Source organism: Eupeodes corollae, chromosome 2 (assembly GCF_945859685.1).
Source record: "Eupeodes corollae chromosome 2, idEupCoro1.1, whole genome shotgun sequence".
Taxonomy (NCBI): domain Eukaryota; kingdom Metazoa; phylum Arthropoda; class Insecta; order Diptera; family Syrphidae; genus Eupeodes; species Eupeodes corollae.
In genome coordinates, this window is record NC_079148.1 from 40636765 (window position 1) to 40658418 (window position 21654).

General features: G+C 27.6%; 1 protein-coding gene across 23 annotated transcripts in view; it reads right to left on the reverse strand.

Annotated features, from left to right (window-relative positions):
* Nucleotides 1-21654, reverse strand: part of LOC129947033 (voltage-dependent calcium channel type A subunit alpha-1) — a 115784-nt gene that overhangs the window by 51095 nt on the left and 43035 nt on the right. For 15 of the 23 annotated variants that reach the window (XM_056057444.1, XM_056057449.1, XM_056057446.1 and 12 more), the window contains exons 5-16: nt 18663-18763; nt 18091-18246; nt 17760-17980; nt 14360-14463; nt 11846-11961; nt 11510-11569; nt 11336-11440; nt 10039-10062; nt 7416-7613; nt 6526-7039; nt 2161-2493; nt 207-770 (exon numbers count right to left, since the gene is read on the reverse strand). In XM_056057444.1, coding sequence (XP_055913419.1) covers nt 207-770; nt 2161-2493; nt 6526-7039; nt 7416-7613; nt 10039-10062; nt 11336-11440; nt 11510-11569; nt 11846-11961; nt 14360-14463; nt 17760-17980; nt 18091-18246; nt 18663-18763 — 2496 coding nt within the window. Of the gene's footprint in view, nt 1-206; nt 771-2160; nt 2494-6525; nt 7040-7415; nt 7614-10038; nt 10063-11335; nt 11441-11509; nt 11570-11845; nt 11962-13924; nt 14041-14359; nt 14464-17759; nt 17981-18090; nt 18247-18662; nt 18764-21654 lie in introns of all 23 variants that reach the window. The other 8 variants (XM_056057460.1, XM_056057455.1, XM_056057466.1 and 5 more) reach the window with 3 other exon arrangements.

Below are 21654 nucleotides of genomic sequence, written 5' to 3' on the forward strand. Positions count from 1 at the left end.
AAAACTTATAAATAAAAATAAAAATATAAAACAAGCCAATGTTTAAATTCTGTAAAACATCTAAGCACAACACACACACATTTTATTAAAAACAAAACAAAAAAAAAACTAAAATAAAATGAAAAAAAAAATATTAAAATTATAAGAAATTAATAATATAATATTAAAAATTTTGATTGAATTTAAAATTTTCTTTGTTTACTTACTGGCACTCTGTGGCAGTATGTTTACTATCGTCCGTACAATAAAAAAATTTCCCATTGAACAATTGTACACCAATTACCGAAAAAATAAATTGAAACAATATATACACGATTAAAATATTAACAACATTTTTAAGCGAGTTCACCACACAATCGAATACCGCTTTTAATTTCGGTACACGTTTAATTGTTTTTAATGGACGCAGGACACGTAATACACGCAACGATTTAATCGTTGATAAATTTGCTCCCGCTTGGCTACCGGTCATATCGAAACCGAAGCTTACTGCAGCGCATATAACGACCACAGCATCCATAATATTCCAGAATTCTCTTAAATAGCTGCCAGGATGTAATATAATACCTAAATCTACAATTTTTAGTAACATTTCTATTGTGAATACGCCCGTAAATGCATAATCGAAATAATTTAATATTTTATTTCGCGTCGAATTTTCAATGACGGGATCTTCGGCGGCCAACGCTATCGATGACAATGAGATGACGACCATAATGAAAAAATCGAAGTATGGCAAATTGACCACCCAATGGGCTCCACAACGAATGCTGTATGATTTTTTTTTAGTTTTTTAAATTTTTTTTTTAAACATCATCGTCAAGATTTTGAGAGCATTGGGAAATAGAAAAAAAATTAATAATTGGTTTGTTTAGATAAGCTTGTTTGTGTAAATTTTTAAAATAACTATATAAGTCCGATAGGTGGCACTTGATTCAAATAAGTTATTTTATACTGATTGTTTTTTTTTTTTATTTTTAGCTTAAGTCTATATATTTTGGTATCCACCATAATCTCAGATAATAATTTGATCCTTTGGATGATATTTTTTACATAATTGCAAGAAAACATAAACTTTAAATAGAACAACATTAATTTCGAAAACATCGCTTAACCGAGAAACTTACCCATTGACAGATCATCAAAATTAGATAACTGGCACCTTTACAACTTTCATCTTTTGATATTTGACAAATAAAAACTACACCATTACTAAAAATGGAGCGACACAAGCTTTAACAAGGTATTGAATTGGTGAAAATGCATTTCTTAAAAACGGAACAATACCAACATCAACAACGTGTTAGAATTATAAAAATTCTAACCTTAAATGATGAAAATCGTGAATTTAGACAGGTCTCACTCTTGAAGCTGTCATCTTTTGATATTTGGCAAGAAAAAACTACACCACTACTAAAAATGGAACGAGCTTTAACAATCCATTGACATATTTAAAATGCATTTCAAAAGTGCTGAAAGTCTTAAAGTCACAATTAGAAGAATTGGAGTATTTACAATAGTTTTGCTTTTTAGCAAGTATAAATAAATTAGTGGAAAAATTATTGGGCCTTACTAATTGAAAAGTAAAGCTGGTGCAGATATATTTAGGGAGATATTACGCTGTCAAGAGATGATTAATGAATTTTATGGAGGAATTACAAGATATTTATGAGAAAGAAGTTTGTTTTCAGCAAAAAGAAAGAAACTGACCAACTTGTGATGGAAAATCTTTAAAAATTGGTCATCAAATATTTCATATTTCTGGAACCGTAGCTTTGGCGGTAACGTGTTCCGATATAAATGGTAAACTTTTTCCGTCTTCAAAAATTGATTTCACTTAAATGAGCTATTTATTCCTTCGGATATTCGGGAAATATCTTGTAACATTATTGAACATTTGGAGAAGTTTGAACAGAAAAATTCAGACTCCCGTGATTATAATCTTTTGTGTGACCTATCAACAGAAAATTGACAAAACATTTTAATTACAATGTTTTGGTCCGAAAATGCAATAATCCAAGATGGAAATAAGAATAGTTACTCAAAAAATTTTCAATTAAATCGTTTAAAAAAAACTTATTAATTTAAAATGCCACCTAGCAGACTTATTTGTTAGTTAGAAACAAATTAATAAAAAATAAAATAAAAAACAATATTTACGGGTTTGTCGGTGATAAAATAAACATTGATGAATATGGCAACATTGGCTTGGGGCCTTCGGTGACCTCTTCTTCTTCTTTTTTCTCCTCTTCTTTCTTTTTACTTTTGCCACCAGTAGCTGGCGCTGCTGTTTGCCCTTCAACATAAACACCATCTCCTTGAAGAGCTTCCATTTCTTTTTCAAGCTCCTGCAATTGTTTTTCTTTGTCCTCTTCAACTTGTTCCTCTTCAGCTGCTGTCAGTTCTTGGGCATTTGCCAAATTATCGACGGCGATAGCCAAGAACACATTTAGCAGTGTATAGTTACCGAATAGCACCAAAACGATAAAGTATCTGCATTTTGTGTTTTTGTGAAAATAAAAAGATACACGACAAATAATAATAAAATATGTTTTCTTTTTTTTTTGTTATTGTTATTGTTTTTTTTTTAATAAATTTGAAAATAAAAATTGTATATTGTATAATTTTTTATTAAAAACTAAATAATTAAACGAGTACTAAAAATGTGTATAAGTATGGGTTATTTGGGTTTAGTAGATGTGTGATTTAAAGGATTTACTTTGTGTACCTAATGTGAATGTTGATAAATTTAATTATCGTGTCCATACATTTATTAAAATTAGTTAATTCTAAAATATTAAACAAATTTGACATAAATGTTATGTTTATGTGTTTGTGGTGTAACAACAAAAATGAAAATGTGTTAACAAATAGGTAGTAACAAAAACAATGTTTCTAGTATTTGAGACTTAAAAAAAATACTTTTTTCACTGGTAGGTGAAAATAGTTTTTTTTTAGAATCAATTTTCTAAAATGTAAAAAAATACACTCTCTTTTGTTCGATAAACGTTAGGCTGCCATTTTCTCCCGAAATAGTATTTGATTGTAAATTTTAACCGAAGACAATGATATTGCACTTTCCTGAGAACTCGAAAAAATCCATCACCTAATTTCATATTTAATGAAATTATATTTAAATTAATTTATGTATTTCCTTTTTTGACAGGTTTTTTTTTCTTTAATTTTTGCTATAAAAGACTGTCAAAATACTGATTGCCTTTCCTTTCTTCTTATTTATCGTTGATTCAGTTTTTATATTAAAAATATATTCTCGAAAGCTTAATTAATTAATATTATAATAAATTGAATTTGTATGTGTTTGTTTAATATCTATATCATGCACTAATATTATTAGTTAATAGATTACATAGTGTTTATATTATAAAAGCAAATTAAATAAGCTTTTGCAAATTATTGTATTGCTTGAGAAATTGTGTGCGCTTAATTTTGTATAGCTGCAGCTTTATGTTATTGAAATAAAATAATTTAACTCTTTTTGTATCTTTGCTGATTTGTCTTTTGGTTTTCAATTAAATAATTTAGGAAAAAGTGCGAAAAGTGGAAATTTCGTTTTTTTTTAATTCCATTGCCAAGTGAAGACACCCTTTAAAAACTTAAATGCATACTTTTTTCGAATTTCGAATTGTTATCAATAATTCGAAAACTTGTCATGAAAATAATGCAGAATTTACTATGGAAAAAGTACTTAACATTTAAAAAAAATATTTATTTACTCTCAAAGAAAAATAATGGTCATTGAAGTGAGGTACTTTAGCAACCAATAATTTTCATTAAATAGTTTTAATTTATTGATTTAGATATTTTGAAAAATATTTTATCTCAAGACCATTTTAAAATACTACAATTAAAGGGAGTCTTTATTTCTTGTAAGGGAGTTATTGAAAAAGCAATGTTTTGTCGGGAAAAAATTAACAACCTCTTTGAAAAGAAAAATCTAACTAGATAGAAATCTAAAAAACTTAAGCCTTTCTAAGTTTGTTTTTATTTACATGCAAAATTAAAAATTTATATTTACTAATCTTTAACAATTGGTTAATAAAATTGAAAAGCACCGCAGTTACTTGATATCGTCCTCTTGATATGTGTTACTCTCAAGACTGTGTCAAAAAAGGAAAAATAACAATCGAAGGCGCCACGGAGAAGCGTTTAAGAGTTAAGTACATACTCCATTTGTTTTAATTTAAGTTTATTGCAATATGAAAGTCTGAAATTTAATTTTTTTTTCATATCCTTTTCAAAAATGTATTATAAGAATTAAAATATCTTATAATCGTAATTAAGTAAAGCTTAATCCATAAGTGATTATGGATCTTTAAATGTAATGAATCTTGAAACATTAATATAAATGTCAAAATATCTATAGAGTTTTTGCTATTTTCTAAGCAATGAAGCTGTCAGTCCACTGCAAAGTGCAAAGCCATCATTAAAGTCATTTAAAACAAGAATACACAAAAACAAAAATGTTTTGAAAAGTTTTTTTTTGTTTGATTTAGTAAACTTCTTATAGGATTTTTTTTACACTCAAAAATTGATATTTGAACGTTTATTGGTCGTTAACTTTTTTTTTCAAAAATTTGAACTCGTAAGCAATTTGTATGCCTTTTTATTATATTTTAAAAATGAAGACTCTGCAGTTAATCTTAATTTAAAATTAAATGAGGAACTCTATCTCAAGAAATTAAAATATTTAATATATATTAGAAGTAAGTTACGAACAATGAAGAAGTTTGAAATGCTTTTCTTTTACTTTGTAAGTTTCTATTGTTTTAAATAAAACATATACAAATATATTTGCTCTAAAAAACATTAAAAAATAAAACCTTTGCTTTCAATTCTCATTTTTTCTAACCAAAAATGTAAGATTCAAAAATAAAACCTGATCAAGAATACATGCAACCTAAGGTTGTGTTAATTTAATTATATAAAAAATCGTAAATATATAATTGGCATTAATAAAAATATTAGTTATAATTTGCAACATAACTTCATGCTCGAACAAAAGAAAAAGTAACTTTAATCACCTGTCATATATTTGATTATTATTATTTAATTCAGATTTTATTAAGAGAATTAAAATTGTTGGAAAGAAGTAACCATACATTATATAATAATAATATGTACGTATATTTTTTAAAATTCTAATTAAAAGTCTAAAAAAATCTCTAACTAGTTTCTATACTACTTGTGTGTTTTTTAAGATTAAAACAAAAATAATATTGTGATTTATGATCCTTCATTATCCAAAAATGTTTGGATTTCCAACAATTTGTTTTTATATTTTTATACATTATAATTTAATTCTCTTAAATTAAATCTGATACGTATTGTTTTGAAATAATTATTATCTTGAAGACGATGATTGCGCACATTAATGGTTCAACGTTCAACGTTATTTGATCTTGACTTCTAGCAACGATATTTTATACTTATATAGTTTTTCTTTTTGTTTACTACTACAGGATGGACTACTGTATTATATTATGATAAAAAATGTTGATCCGACAAAAGACACAATATTTATTGTACGAGTACAGAAAATATAAAAGTAATTTAACTAAAATGTATAAGTTTAGGTAATAGACAATTATACGGGAACCTATTTTATTAATTATAACAAAAAAAATAAAAAATCGATATTTTCTCTATTACAAAATAATTGTTAAATATTATTTAAACAGTCGTAGTACTCGTTTGTAAAATATATAAAGATTAACACTCTACGTCACTTGATTAAATCGAAGAAGTTTTTAGGAATTTTGGGTATAAGCAAATGTAGACTTCCTCTCAATTAATTAGGATGAGTTCTGTAGAAAATGAAATATTGCATTTCCTGAAATTGTCATTTTATTTAAAATTGTTTTATATCATATTGATTTACAAATTTTTAAAAATAAACGACAAATATTATAATTTTCCCTTATGTTGGGAAAATATTCCTAAATATTCTTAAAGTTGAAACAAAATGCTGATATACAACCAGTTTCTTGAAACAGAAATATTCTTCTAATAGTTCAAATCATGATGAACATTTGAAAATTTGTTTCTCACCCCTTTCTGCTACAATTTAAGTATTTTGACTTAAAATACGTAATGATCAGTTTTATAACTTAATTTCTTAAAAAAAAAACGAAAAGCTATATAAAAGCTGTTAAAATATTACATTACAACGAGTTTTTCCTAAATTACTTGGATTTCTTCTAAATATTTTGGAAATGTTAAAATTGAAATACCATTTTTGTTAAAATTCTCAACAAGAAACATGGAAAATACCTTCTACGAATAATCAAGTGACGTGGACTGTTTATGATTTTCTAAAGACGTTTGATATTACGTTTAATGTAGAAGAAGTAGAAGTTGTTACACATTTACAGGTGGAATTGATTAATACTCAACAAAAATTTATAAAAAACAAAAATTAGACAAACAAAAGTTTTGACAAAAAACACAAGAAAAACTTAAAATTAACAGAAACAAAAACAAAATAAAAGAAAACAAAAAACTTACAGTGAATAAATCATTCCTTTCTTGGCTCCACCCTGTGATATTATACCCTGATACATGACCTCGTTCCAATCCTCACCGGTCAGTATTTGAAATACAGTTAATAGTGCAATCGGAAATGTGTTGAAATTTGTTTCGGGCGTACCATTCGGCAGATTAAATTGTCCACCGAACAATTGCATGCCTAGCAATGCAAATATCAGAATGAACAAGAAGAGCAGGAACAACAATGAAATGATGGATCTCATCGAGTTCAACAGCGAAATCACAAGATTCCGCAGCGATGACCAATATTTGGTCACTTTAAATATACGTAGTAGACGGAGGGCGCGTAGAACGGACAAACCGAATGAGCCGCCTTTCACCTCGGACCACACCACTTCGAATATCGAACCACTAATGACGACACAATCGAAACGATTGAATGATGATTCAAAATATATCCGTGGACCTAGAGCGTACATCTTGACCCACATTTCTGTCATGAAAAGACCCAGAAACACAAATTCTGCATAATCTGTAAATAGAATTAAAAAAGAAAGACAGAGAAAAATTATATTTGATACATAATCAACCCCCCTCCCTACTAAATTGCAGACAATCAATTGAGATTGGATTTTTCAACTGGGAATGTCCTTATAAGAAAGTTTCTTATAAGATCTTTTAGTGTCCAATTGGAGTCTCTATACAAATTTTCTCCATCAATCAAATATAAAAAAATCTGATCACAATTGATTTTCTGAATAATAGGGTACATCATCATCATATCATAACAATGAGTGAACATGCGGACAATATCACAGCCTAAGCGGTCTTACTCTAACGATGAGACTGCATCAGGATCCCAAACGTTACAAAGAACGTTTGTTTTGTTCTTTTTTAAAAATACTTACACAGAAATTTTGTAAGCCAATCTGGCTGGCCGTAATGTTCTACTGCTACGCAAACAGTATTCAGAAACACCAAAACTATGACGAACCAATAGAACCATTGTGTTTTGACGGTATGTCGGATCCAGAATCGAAATCGCTTTTCCGCATGCCAGAAACCCTTGCATGTGCCTTGAGTTTTCGTTCGCGATTTAAGATATCCTGAAAGTGGTACTGTTTTAGTTTATTTTGTATTTTTAACATAAAGTATAATAAATTTAATATGTACGAACATCAAGTTCGGAGTTTTGAAAACAATAAAAATAAAATATTTAACATATAAGTACACAAACAATTATTTGGCGATACATTTTATAGAAACATATTATGTGATTTAACATTTTAATTTGAACATATATCTATAGACTTTAAGAAAACATAAATAAACGTTTTGTACCTTGTTTAAAATTTAAAAATTATAATAATAATAATTAATTTTTTGATTTTGTAATGGATTCTAGTGTAGGGTATGTTTGATATATGAGCAGCAAAACTATATTCTATTTATTATTATTCATTGAGTTCATTCAAGGCTGGCTGGAACTATAGCAAGCTTTATTGAGTACATTATTAAGCTGTATAATTGGGGTAGTAATGAGAAGCTAATGGATGTATTTATTAATATGATAATTAACACTTAAAACATTCTGAGCCATGGTTAACTGTAGATTAAACTATTCCAAACGAAAACTGTTTCAAGTGAACCTTATCATCAAATGCGCTCAAAATTTGTTGACTCTGTACTAATGGTATCCTGCCTTTTTTTTATAAAATGCGCAAACTCAAGGGGATATTACTATACCCTTATTAGGCAGAGACCTAGTGTGAGTATTTGCACATTCACGTAGTACGGCTAAGGAACGAATCTGCAATTGACAGTTGGACTCGAGGGTATACTGTTGAACATTTATAAAAGCCTAGGTATTTCATGAAGGAAAAATAACTGTAAAAACGGGTGAGACAAGAAACTTTACGACGATGTTAAAGCGATGCACCAGTTATGACATTATCAACAATCAACTTAAATGCTCTTCGTTCAATACTGTACAGGAGGCTTAAGTTAGTTAAAGAAGCTCCAGCCAAAAGATGAGAATTATACTCAAGATTTGGGCGTATACAAAGCTTTTAGATAACACATACGTAGAATATCGAGATTTTCAGTCTCATTGATGCAAGCGCCATCCATGGATAAAGGCAAGGGGGAGGGGTATATCTCACTTTAGTGGTACAATGGTTTTTGAATTATTAAATTACACGTGATTTTGTCTTCCCTATTGCTGTTTAGATCGGAATTTAATGAGCGTATCATAGTTTTTCATTTGAGTTCCACATCCGAAGAAGAAGGATTTGAGTCTGAAAACGAATATTAAAAGCTAAGAGTACTACCGTCAGCGAAACAATGTATTGTGTTAGAATTTGTACACAGAAGATCGGTTAAAAAAATGAGAAAGAGTGTTGGAGTCAGAACAGAGCCCTGTGGCACACCAGCATTTATTGTGTGGTTTTCGGACTTGAACAAAAATGTATAATATTTATTCAATTAGAAATATCAACATTCAATTAAAAAATAATGCTAGAGACATAAACGTTTTAGTAGCTTCTTGAGTTTTAAAAATATATATATATTAAATTTTCAAGAAAACTCAATGAAATCACTAAATTCTTTTGAATGTACTTTTCGTAGAATAAATGTGATTTATTCGCGTCCTTAAGTTAAATTTGGCAAACTTTCAAAGTGGCAGATGGAAGGAAGTTATTTACATATGTAAGGTTAATTTTACTTAGACTCATACAGTACAAAATATGTTTAAAATTTTAATTTACTAGCTTATAGTTGATATGGTGCTTTTTTGTTTATTTAAAACTTTGATTTTTTGTATCAAATGCCTAACAATGTATGTATGTATGTTTATTTTGTGTTTTATCAGACAGAAAAGAAAAATAAAAACCCAGAAAAAAAATAATTTGTGTACCATAATTCTTGAAACTGTTCTGCAAGTATATTTTTTGAATACTCCTTCGATATAAACTAATTTGAATCAAATCTTTGCTATTAATTTTTTAATTACTTTATAATTTAAAAAAAATAATCAGGAAAACATTTTTGTGTTATTTTTGCAAACATTAATTACAATAGTTGTTGCAAAATATTTAAATTGAATTTTTTTGGTGAAATGTGCACAACAAAATGTGCATACATACAATACGGGGACATTACATTTAGCTGCAATAAAATTTTAAATAAAATGTATGAAAATACGACACATTCTATTTAAAATTAATAAACAAAATATTACATCCTTTCCAAAAAGATTCCTGAGAAATTAAGGTGATGTTTAATTTGCAATCTACGAGTTTTAGCAGCAGAGCATAGAATTAAACTATTAATTTTTTTTTTCAAGCTTTGGAAAAACTATGGTAACTAGTTATAAAAGTTATGTATTAGTAACATTAGAATATGCATTCTTTTCTATACAAAAGCGTTTTGGTAAAAACTGCGAAACACGCTGCATTATATTATTTTTTGTATTTTAACACTAGCACAGTTATTTTGATACAATTTCTTAAATTTATCTTTAAGTCGTACCTTCCTTTTCATTATCAGTCTCAACTGAAAGAAAATGTTGTTCAATGATAATTATGCGCACACACCAAATGAAATTGATATAAATAAATTAAATCAATAATTTATTTAATAATAATACAATTTTTTGTCAACTAAAAATTCGTAAGACGGTATACATCATGATTTATAAATAAAATATGTTATAAAACTAATATATTCATAAAAATATATTCTAAGGAAAGCCCATACGTTTATATTTACCCTTCAATAAATGTCCTATCATTTTACTCTTTTTCGGTTTTCTAAATAAATAATTGCCTAAAGAGTGAAAGTTCATAAAAATCTTTCAACGCAAAAACTCCTTAATCTAGAGGACACTCTATATTATTTTGCAGTGCCAGAAGTTCAAAAATTATTTAGAGTTTTAAACGTTAATTTTAACTTTATTATTAAATTCATCTTTTACCTAAGTAACTTTCAAAAATGGCTTTAAAATTGGCGCAACAGCTGCTAAAAAATTATGAAATAGTGACTTACAACTCTCAACAATTCCTGTTTTCGAGTCATTTCAGGAATGAAGGGATCTACAGTTTGTATGCTGAATGAGAACGGCTTATTTAAAAAAGCACTTTCATGACGAGAATAACTCTTGGAGACTTGTCCATTGCTTCCAAGAGATAGAACCTGATACAATAACTTTAGGTGGCACAGCGGGGATTGAACCCAAGACCTCTAGCATGAAATTTTAATAAATCGTTTAAAATATTACACCGATGAATCTTAAGTACAAAGATTTTTCAAAATCAGATTGAAAGTTGGAAAAACTCACAAAACAGATTACCAAATCAGGATAACTTGTGAAAATGAATAGCTCGGATAAAAGTCTCAGGCCGTCATAGTTAGCCTTAAGAGTACTACCCATTTCAGGTCTGTCAAGTGTATGGTACGAATACATGTGCTAACCATCTTTTGGATTCAATCCTCAAGTCAGGAATAACAGAGGACCTTATTTGTACTTTAAGAAGTTTTTCAAGCTTTAAGTTGATCTAAGCCTTGGAAATATATGAGTTGAGTTAGAAAAATTAGAGCACCTTATCTGTATTTCAAGGTTCAAGACTGAAGTGACTGTAATCATTAGCGCAATATGTTTCTATTGGTCACAACCATAAGTATCTCTCTATTTTCTTGAAAAATTTCAGGATCATAAATTTTGCGACCCCTTATTTTCTTAATTACTATGAGTTAAAGGTTGTATAGGCTTTCTTTAGATCAAAATTAATAAGTCAAAATTTGTATTTAGCTATTTTATTATTCATACCATCATCACCATAATCTTCTTCGCCTTCTTCTTCTTCTGTATCTGTTGACTTAGATTTTCCTAAGCTTTTCAGCTTTTTTCGTTTGGCGGCATTTCTTCTTCTCGCTATAATTCCCAGAAAAAAATATTTATTAATTTTTAAACAAATATTTGTATAATTATAATTATTATTACCCTCCATTATGTGCATTTTTTCCTCTTCAGTTGTTCTTTCTTCGGCTAGTATCACTTCCTCTGAAATTTTGACGATTGAAAAATAGAAAAAACAAAAAAAAAATATATTAACAAAAATAAAACAAATTGAAAAAAATAAGTTATTTTGATTTTCAAGCAAAGGATGTTTTTGTATTATTATAAAGGAGGAGCATTGGTGTAAAAATATTGTTAGGAATGATGCAGGAACATTTAAAAAAAGATGAAAATATATCAACAGTGTTTTGTTGTTAATTATATGTTTAAAAGCATTCAACTATATTTCAGTTTTTTTTTTTGTTTAATATAATACTCTACCAGCTTTACAAATCCATTCAACATAGCCGTTTAACTCTCTTTCTAGTTGCTGTTGTCTTCTAAGCTTAAGAAATTCTTGCCTATTTTCTACTTTTTCTCGTTCTTTTGCGAATTCACTACGAAAGACAAAACATTGGTGGAATTTTGTTTGTTTTTTTTTGTTGGTTGGTTGGGTAAAAAACAATGCAAATAATTTTTTTTATTTTTGTTTACAAACAATTAATTACAGAGGAAAACTCAGGTTATAACTAACTCAGTTTGTAATTTGATAATAAACAAAAAATAAAATTATAAATATAAATAAAACAAAAAAAGAAACAGAGATACTAAAGGAATTTAAAATTATATCGAGATAGAGAAATGTAGAAAATGTATAATGTTGTATTTACACTGGAATGAAAAAATATAAAAATTTGATTCTACCTTCTTGTCATAACAAAATTGTCATTTTTGAACCAATACTCCTTTTGTGTGATTTGGTGCACCTGACAATAATATTTTGACCTTAAAATTTATTACTTATCTTACTTCTATACAGACTTGAGGTTTGTATTCCATTTCTAAGTATTTTTTTAATTTTTACAAAGTTTAAGAGAAACATAAGAACTTATAGAAGCTATTTCTTATGGAATTTAAAACCGCTAAGCAAATAAAGTCAAATTTAAGGAATTATTTATATTTTTGGTGGGTTTAATTAGGGGTCGTTTACATAGGAAAAAGCCTAATCAAAAATATAAAAACTGTTCTTTCTTTTAATTTTCAAAAAAGTATACATACAATTTTTATAAACTTCACATTGGAAGTTATTGTAATCGGTCCGATTTGTTCAAGTAAAAATTTTGACATTTCTCGACGTTTAAAGGTTTCAAGAAATTAAATCCATTGGGACACCAATTCATATAATCTATACTTCAAGAAAGGATAAAGAATTCGAATATATTTTGTTCAAATGATAACTAACGTTCAGAAAGGACTTTCGACAGTAAAATTGTATTTATTTTATTCTTGAAAAATTTGGTTGGCCCTCGAAATCATATTAATAAATAATGTCTTTGACTTAGTCTACACATTTAATGTTTTTTTAAAAGATTTTATATGAGTTTAAAAAATAGCCGCTTTTTCCTTAACAAAAATTAAACGAACTTATTTATTGATTTGTTTAATTGTTTATTCATAGAACATGACATGATTAAATTTTCCATAATTTATTTCCAAAATAAATCTGTTTGAATGTTCTACCGAAAACATGATATATGTTGTTGTTTTTACGACAGCTTTTCCTAAAAAAAAAGGCATAGGGTACGTTAACTTTTCGAAATCAATAGACTAAAAATCCGAATCGTTTCAAAACAGAATATAAAAACAGTTTTTTTTCGAAAATGCATAGTCTATCAAATCACGAAGACTTTTCTTCGATATTGTCAAAAATTAAAGTGGTAAGGCGATATTTCTAAATTCCATTTTCCTATTTCCTATGAAGCGAATCTTTGATATGACGTGATTATAATTTTCTATGATTTTGTGAATAAAATGGGAATGATAAAAGTTTGTTTTTTTGGATATTTTTTATCTCTAAAAGGTTCAATTAATTGGACATTTAACTGGGTAAAAATACATGTCATTTCTTTTTTAAATTCGAGCCATCTAAAATAATAATAAAAATCGTTATACTTGTTGATTTCTATATGTAAATATACGTCATCGAAAATGATATTGTCTGTCCACTGTGATGTGGATGATAGACAATAAATTAAATATAACTTCACTAGGCATTAAAAAACTAGCAATTCATCACACATCATTTTTTGGATAAAATAACTAAGAGATGATTGTGTTCACCTATAAAATTATGGAATTATTACATATTTTTCAATTGATTTTTTTTTTTGTAATCTAAAACAAATTTATTGGACACACACATTATTACATATCAAACTTCTCAACTATGTTATATTAAATGTTTTGTGTATATTTTGGGTAAATATATTTATATATATATATAAAATTGTGTCGCATAAGTGGATTTTTTTACTTGAATTTTCAAATAGCTAATTTATTTAATTTTTTGTTTGTATAAACCTGCTTGAGTTATCCAATCAAGATATGATGTCATGGCATTTTGAAATAATGTTCTAGTCCGGCATTTTTGAAATTCCATTCGTCGTTCGACACGATTACGTTCGTTAGAAAATTCTCTTCAAAAATGACATATATACAGGTATATATTATTTTTTAAATAACAAAAAAAATCAAATAATATTTTGTTGTTATTGATTTTTATATAAATTATAATAATTTAAATATATATAGTTTTTGTGCAGTATAATTTACAGAAAAAAATATAGAAAAATGTTTATAATATAAAATTATTTTAAAACATAAATTGAAAATAGAAACAGAATATAAAAAACATAATGAATAATACAACAAAAATAAACATAGAAACAAAATATTCAAATTATAAATAAAAAATAAAAAAAAATTGTAAATAATACCAAGTGTTTTAAAACTTACCCGCTAAGAACACCAAGAACTAAGTTGAGCATAAAAAATGAGCCTATTACTATTAGAGGCACAAAATATATCCAATTAAACGTTGAACCTAATGCGTCGTTGGTCTGAAATTAATTATTTTAAATTTTTTAAATTTAAAAAAAAATCCAATTTTCTTAAAACTAAAATTAATACACACAAACATTAGAAGAAGAAAATTTGATTAAGATATAGACAGATTTTTTCTACATTTGAAAATTGTTGTTTTTTTTTAGATTAAAGTAGATTTTTTTTTTCTTAAAGAAAATATTTATACACATTAAGACACATTATTTAAATTATATGTACGTAGTTATTGACATTTTTACACAGAGAAAAATATTACATTAACATATACACAGTAAATATAAAATAAATGGAATAGTTGAAATTAAAAAATATAATGAAATTCGTTTTATTTTAATAAAAAGGCAAATATTTAAATTATGTAAAAATGTGTGTGCGGTATGTGTAACGTTGGGTTAAATTACGTCCAATATATTTTTTTTCAAAAACAATGGACTAAAATCCTTCTAAGGGGCTTATTAAGACCTTAGGAGGTTAGAAACTTTTACAACTTAAAATTAAGCGAGGAGAAAAATCAAAATTTTTGTGAGTACAAAAATTCTGTTCTATAGACAGAAATAGTTCCTCGAGAGTTTGTTACAGTTTCGATATTGTAGCACATTTTATTTTATAAGCCCTCATTAACATCATAATGAAACACCCTGTATAAAATCATATACAATTAAATTTATGTTTTACCATACTTATATAAACTTGTAAAACTTATATATTATATTAATATTTTATTTAAAGCAGAACAATATCGAATGATAAAACAGTTTGTTCTTTAATCCATGTAATACTTTTCTTTGTTAAACCAAGGTATCATTCTATAATTTTAAAGAAAATCAAATCAATTTTGTAATAAATTGTCGAAACGAAAACGTCTCTTTTATTTCTTTGGCTCATTTTTTATGTTCGCGGCATCCTACAATATTAAACTATTTACGGATATCACGCCTATTTACGGATACTACGCCTAAACGTCAAATTTTATTTGACATTTCTCAATTTTGGACAAACTCAATTTGAACAGTGGAAAGATGAACACGTTGAAATTAATATGCATATCGTGTACTTCGCGGTTTTTTTCGGTCAATTTAATTATCCAAATTAGCAAACCAGATCTGTAGGAGATGTTAACACACCAGTACCTACCAATGGTTGAAGAGCCGTCCACCTCATTTCATTGTATTGGCCAACAATTGCACCTCTCATGCTCGTTGTTAACACACATAAAGACTTATTATCACGTTAACAAGGTTCATCGACTCAAGAACTAAATCTTCTTGATCTTGAATATTATAAGTTGTATTGGTCAGAATAGTGGCAAGAAATGGCAACAGTGGAGGATCAATTTTCGAGGAAAATCATCTTCAGTGACGGGGTACATTTTTACCTCAGTTTCAGTGAATTCGTCAATAAACAAATTGAAGCATTTGGGAAAATGATAATCCAAGAGTGATTGTCGGAAAACCAATGCACCGGAAAAGATAGGCTGTTTGGTTTGGCGGTAAATGGGCTGGTGGCATCTTCGGGCCGTTTTTTTTCCAATGAGCCCGGTTACTGTGAATGGTGTTGGCTAACGAACTTTTTCTGGCCCGAATTGGAAGGTATTGCTGTGGACGATACATATGCAGCTACAACAGGACGGTGTCACTTGCCACGCTTCTAACGAATTTAATGGCCGTGTTAGAGCCCTTGGATGCGATGTAAACTGGCCATTGGACTTCTTTATTTGGGGTTATTGGAAAGAAAAGGTCCACTTCTAAAGGATGAGATAGTTCAACACATTAACGCCATAGAACGTCAATTATGTCTCAATTTCAACGAAACTTGGACCATTAGGTGGAGTTGTCCTGCAGGGCTTTGGGGTGGCCACATAGCCGATGTTATATTTCAATCATAATTGAATTTGACGAATATTATCATAACAAAAAGAGAAGACAATAATTTCCGAAATAATTTGTGTTTTGTTCAAAACCAACATCGGGCTTTAAAATGTAACCACCCTTCATAAGCGGGTTTAAGTTCAAAATATATTTCAGAGTATATCAAAAAAAAGGAGGGGAGCTGTAACTTCCGTTGAAGTTAGTTCCACTTTCAAAAATTAAATAGAATTAAATTAAAAAAAGATTATTCTAACGACTCCATAAGTCCTCCCGGGAAAGCGTTTTCTTATAGGATTTTTTTGTACCTAAACATGTGTAAATGTGAAGTTTTTTTGTGTTATATTGCGTATTATATACATAAAAAGGCCAAATTAAAATATTCCATTTACTTACACACAAGTCAAAATAAAATGTTTGCACATAGATTATAACTATTTATAGACAGAAATTATGTAGATATTTATAGGTAAGTAAGTTCTAAGTTTTAATGAGAAATATACATTTATATAATAATAAAGAATTCATGCACACAATTATGAAATTCAATGCTGGTGCAAATGTTAAATTTTCATGGCCTATTTTTACGGTTGCATTAAAAATATATGTTTTTGGATAACTTTTTTTTTAATTAAATTTTGATATTTTTTTCTGAACTGATCGAATTTGACTAAATGCGTATTATTTTGTTTGTTAAATAATTGACAATTGTATTCTGAGTCATAAGTTCAAAATACATTTGACAACACCCGTTTCTATGTAGAGTTATTTTGAGCTCGTATTTAGTTTTATTTATTAATAAATTCAGATCAGAAAACATTTACTTAATTAACAAATAGCCAATATGAAAATCGAGTTTTTTAAAAGTCAATATATTAGGAGCATGGGTATTAAAATTTGCGCCCAAAAGCAGAGAATTTCAAAGAAATAATTTGTATCTGTGTGCATATCCAAAATATCAGCAAAAAAGATATATCTTAGATATTATAGTAATTATGCGAATCGCACACTTAAAGCAGGCATGTTATGGTATATTTATTATACTATATTTTATGATTTCTATCGCAATCGATAGGCAATTCTGTATTAGGTAAATTTATAGGTAACGAAAGTGCAGCACAGTTTGAGAACATTTACATAGTTATAGATAAATGAGTAGTAATTATTTTGTTTATTTAGAAAATAAAATAATCTAGAAAATTTGAAAAATGTAGGACAGTTTGAGACATACATGTAAAAGTTTGTTTTACATATAGACACATTTTATTCTATACAAATAAGAAAAAAGACACTATATTAACTGCAATACCAAAAAAACGCATTGGTATTGTGGAAAATACAGTTATGCACACACACATATATATTATTTGTTTTATGAAAATTACTTTTTAAAAAGTAATTTTTGGTTTTTAAACACAGCAATTTACCCAATACAGTATTGCAGTCCAGCCTTCCATTGTGATGCACTGGAATACGGTCAACATGGCAAAACCGATATTGTCAAAACTAGTTATTCCAGAATTTGGTCCATCCCATTTTTCCAGGCACATACTTGTGTTAACATTACAAACGTATGAACCTCCCGACGCAGCAGTGAAGTTGTCCGTATTACACGGTGTTTCCATCTCGCCCTCCTTAACAATTCTATCTGTTTATGCAAAAATTAAGAAAAGCAAACAAAACAAAATTATTTTATTAATAACGAAACTTTTTAGATTTTTTTGTTTCATTTATAAAAAAAAGAACAGTTTTCTTTACTTGGATCCTCTAAACTATAACAAGTCTTATGCAGTGCGCCCGAATAGAACTCGAGTCCGATGATTGCAAATATAACGATCGCAAACAGGACCAAAAGTCCGATTTGAAGTAACGGTGCCATTGCTTTGATAATTGATTTTAAAACTACTTGTAAACCTGAAAGATTATTCAATGTGTGTCGGAAAAAGAAAAACACACAGAAATTGTATTAGTTTATGTTGTTTTTGAAAATAATTCTGGAATTTAAAAATTTTATTATTCAAAATTGAACTTGAAACAAAAATTTAAATTTTCAATAAAATAAATAAATTACGTTATTAAAAGCATGCATCTATGATTAATTTTTTATATTTAATAAGATAAAAATAGAAAAACTAAACTATTCTAGTTTTGTATTAACTTTGGAAAAAAGAGTAAATAAATTATTGTACTAAAAATTCTTTTTTCCAAATGTTTTTTTATATTATATTAATCTAAATATAAATTTAAAAACAAAACATACAGAAATTACACTACAAAGAAAAAACAAAACCAACTCTAACGAACTATTGCTTTTTTTAATAACTACTCACTAGGAATTCCAGAAACTAATTTTAAGGGCCTTAGCACACGAATAGCCCTTAATGTTCTTAGATCTACTTCGGGCCCTTTTTGTGGGAACATTGTGATGAACCTGATGTTTTTTTTATTTTTTTTTAATTCAACATCAAACAAGCGATTTGTTAAAAATATTTTTTTTTTAATTATTTTATTTTTTTTGGAAATCGCAAAAAAAGAAAAAAATAAAAGAATGTTTGTGAATTATTCAAAGAATTTTTGTATTTCTTGATAATTTTTCTATTTGGTAGGTATTCTAAAACAAAAATAATAAAAATAACTAAAGAAAAAAAAAACTAAATCACACCACAGATCTAAGACACATATAAGAGTAAAATGTTTTAAACTATAGACCAAATCAAAATTATGAAACTATTTAAAAAAGAAAGAAAACTATGGGCTATCGTTTTGAAAATAAATAAAGTTAATTGAAAAACTAAATAAAATCAAATTCAAATAAAAAAAAAGATAATTAAAAAAAAAATAAGATTTTGTGCCGAATTCGAAGTTGTAAATTTTTTTTACAGTTTTTGATACCAATTTCCTGAAAAGACTAAAATTTTGGGAAAAACATATTTTTTTAAAAACTTAAATATTTGAACTACTGAAAAATGGTAAAAAGGCATTTTACAAGATGTACAATACATTTTTATAATATATTATTATGATAACGATACCTTGGTCCAGTTTAAGAAAAATAGACAGGAAATTATTAAACAAGTTAGAACAACCTTAGTAAGTTCTTGCGAGTCTTATGGTCAGTTTATCAAATAAAGGTGAATTTTTTAAATTCACCAAACGATTAAAATTGTGTACAAAGTTTTACAACAAAATGTTATCAAAATTTATTATTAATTATTATTATTATTAATTTTAAGTGTTTTGTCAAAAACTTCTTTGTTTTTTAAACGACCAAATAGGAGGGTCTTTGAAATAATACCGATTTCCATTCAAAACCATGTCAAGGCTTAAACGGTAAACCATCGGTAAGTCCATTTGTAACATTTTTTAAAAGATCAATAAATTATGAGAAGTCTTAAGCAAAAATGTGACTTAAGATAGTTTACGTAGTTTTGATAATTAATTTTTAAATTGTATCTCAAACAAAAATAAATGATTAGACTTTTCTTAAATTTTCGTCTTTTAAAATGGACTTTTTTTCGATTAAACAACAAATTTTTGATTTTTAAACAAAAGAGCGAGACAGTAATAAATAGAAAATTCATTGGACAAATCTGAAGTAGGACCAAAGTTCATTAAAAATAACACAATTTAAGTGGACTAAAAGTGTTTTACCTTTAAAGAGAAACATGGGCTGGGCATCCCTGTTTGCAAGGAGAGTCTGAAAATTTGGAGGAAAGTAGACAAAGAACCCACCAAAAACTAACTTAATCAAATAAGCCAAAGAACTAACACCACAATTAAATACTTAAATGAGTAAGGCCAAGTTCTAAATTATGAAAAGGAAACTTCACTTAATATAAAATACAAATTCACTCTATCAATCTATTTCTGATTAAAAAGACAGAGAAAGATTACGTTTGGTATTGATTCAAAGAGTATTTAAGGACTGGCTCTATCCATTTAGAAACTCATCGTATAAAACGATGACCAAGACAGTTTCGCATAAATATTCGTACATTTCATTCATACACTTATCAATTTCCGCATTGGTGGTCCTAGATGTTTTACTTCAAAACATCAAAAAAAACAATAGCCCGTTGAATGATAAAACACTATGTGAACCTTCGAGCAGATTTCCCATGTTAGGGACAGACAACAGAATAATGCTGGGTGGAAATTGAGGCCCATGGAAGAATTCGAGTTAAGTTCATGAGGGATTGGATCCATTCCTCCTCTAGAACGACAGTGAGACATATTTTGGCTTTGAAATATTTATATACTGTATCTGTTTTTTCGTATGATGTAATTTAGTCACTTATAAGTGGGCTATTTTTCCACCATCATAAAGAATACTTTCACCTGTTACTACGTATTTTCGAAAAATAATGGTCCGTTAATACTCGCAGACCGAAAACCACACCAAACAGTGACAGGTTGTGTATAAATTTGTTTCAACACAATTAACAGTGGGTTTCCAGAACTTCACATGTGACTATTTTGACAATTAACGAAGCCATCAAGATGAAAATGATCTTTATGACTCAAGTTGAATTTGTTTGATAGTCAGCATGCAAATTATACAACAATTAAAAGTCGTTGTATTCAGCTCTTAGATTATTGTTTTGTTTTCATTGATTATTTTTTTCCTGAAACAAAATTATTTTTTGACCCTCGTGCTTAAAAATATATTTCTAAGGAAAAAACGCAGGTATGGAAAGTTTTTGCATTTTATATTTCTCATCAGGCCATAATTAAAACACTGAAAAAATATCTACTAATAGTTTAGATTAAACGCATTTTCAACAAGCAACGAGAAGAGTGCTCTTTTTTTAATCTAAAATACTCGCATACTATTTATTTTTAAAATATTTTCTTGTTAAAGTGATTTTGATCTTTTTATTTCAAAATTGTGTCATATTCTAATTTGACTGAATTAAGTTTTGCAACAAGACAACAAAATTCTTTTAATGCTGGAATTTATAATTTGCTTCCCACTGTTAGAATTTTGTTAGTGTACATTATAAAGAAATAATAAACTTAAATGTTCCTATAGAACATTCATATTTACGATTAGTAAAAAGCATTATGTTTTTAAAACTAAGGATCTATTCACAAAAGGAAATTGTTTCAAGAACTATCAGACTATTTCTTCAAAGCCAACGAATTCTAGTCGGCCCTTAAAAAATACACGAGCTATACAATATTATAATAACTAAGACATAAACTATTTCCATTAAAAAAAAATTCTATTATTAAAAAAATTGAAAACAAAAAAATCTACTTTAATTTAAATATTCTAGCGGAGAAATTAGTTTATGGTTTTTTTATAAAAGATATTTTGAA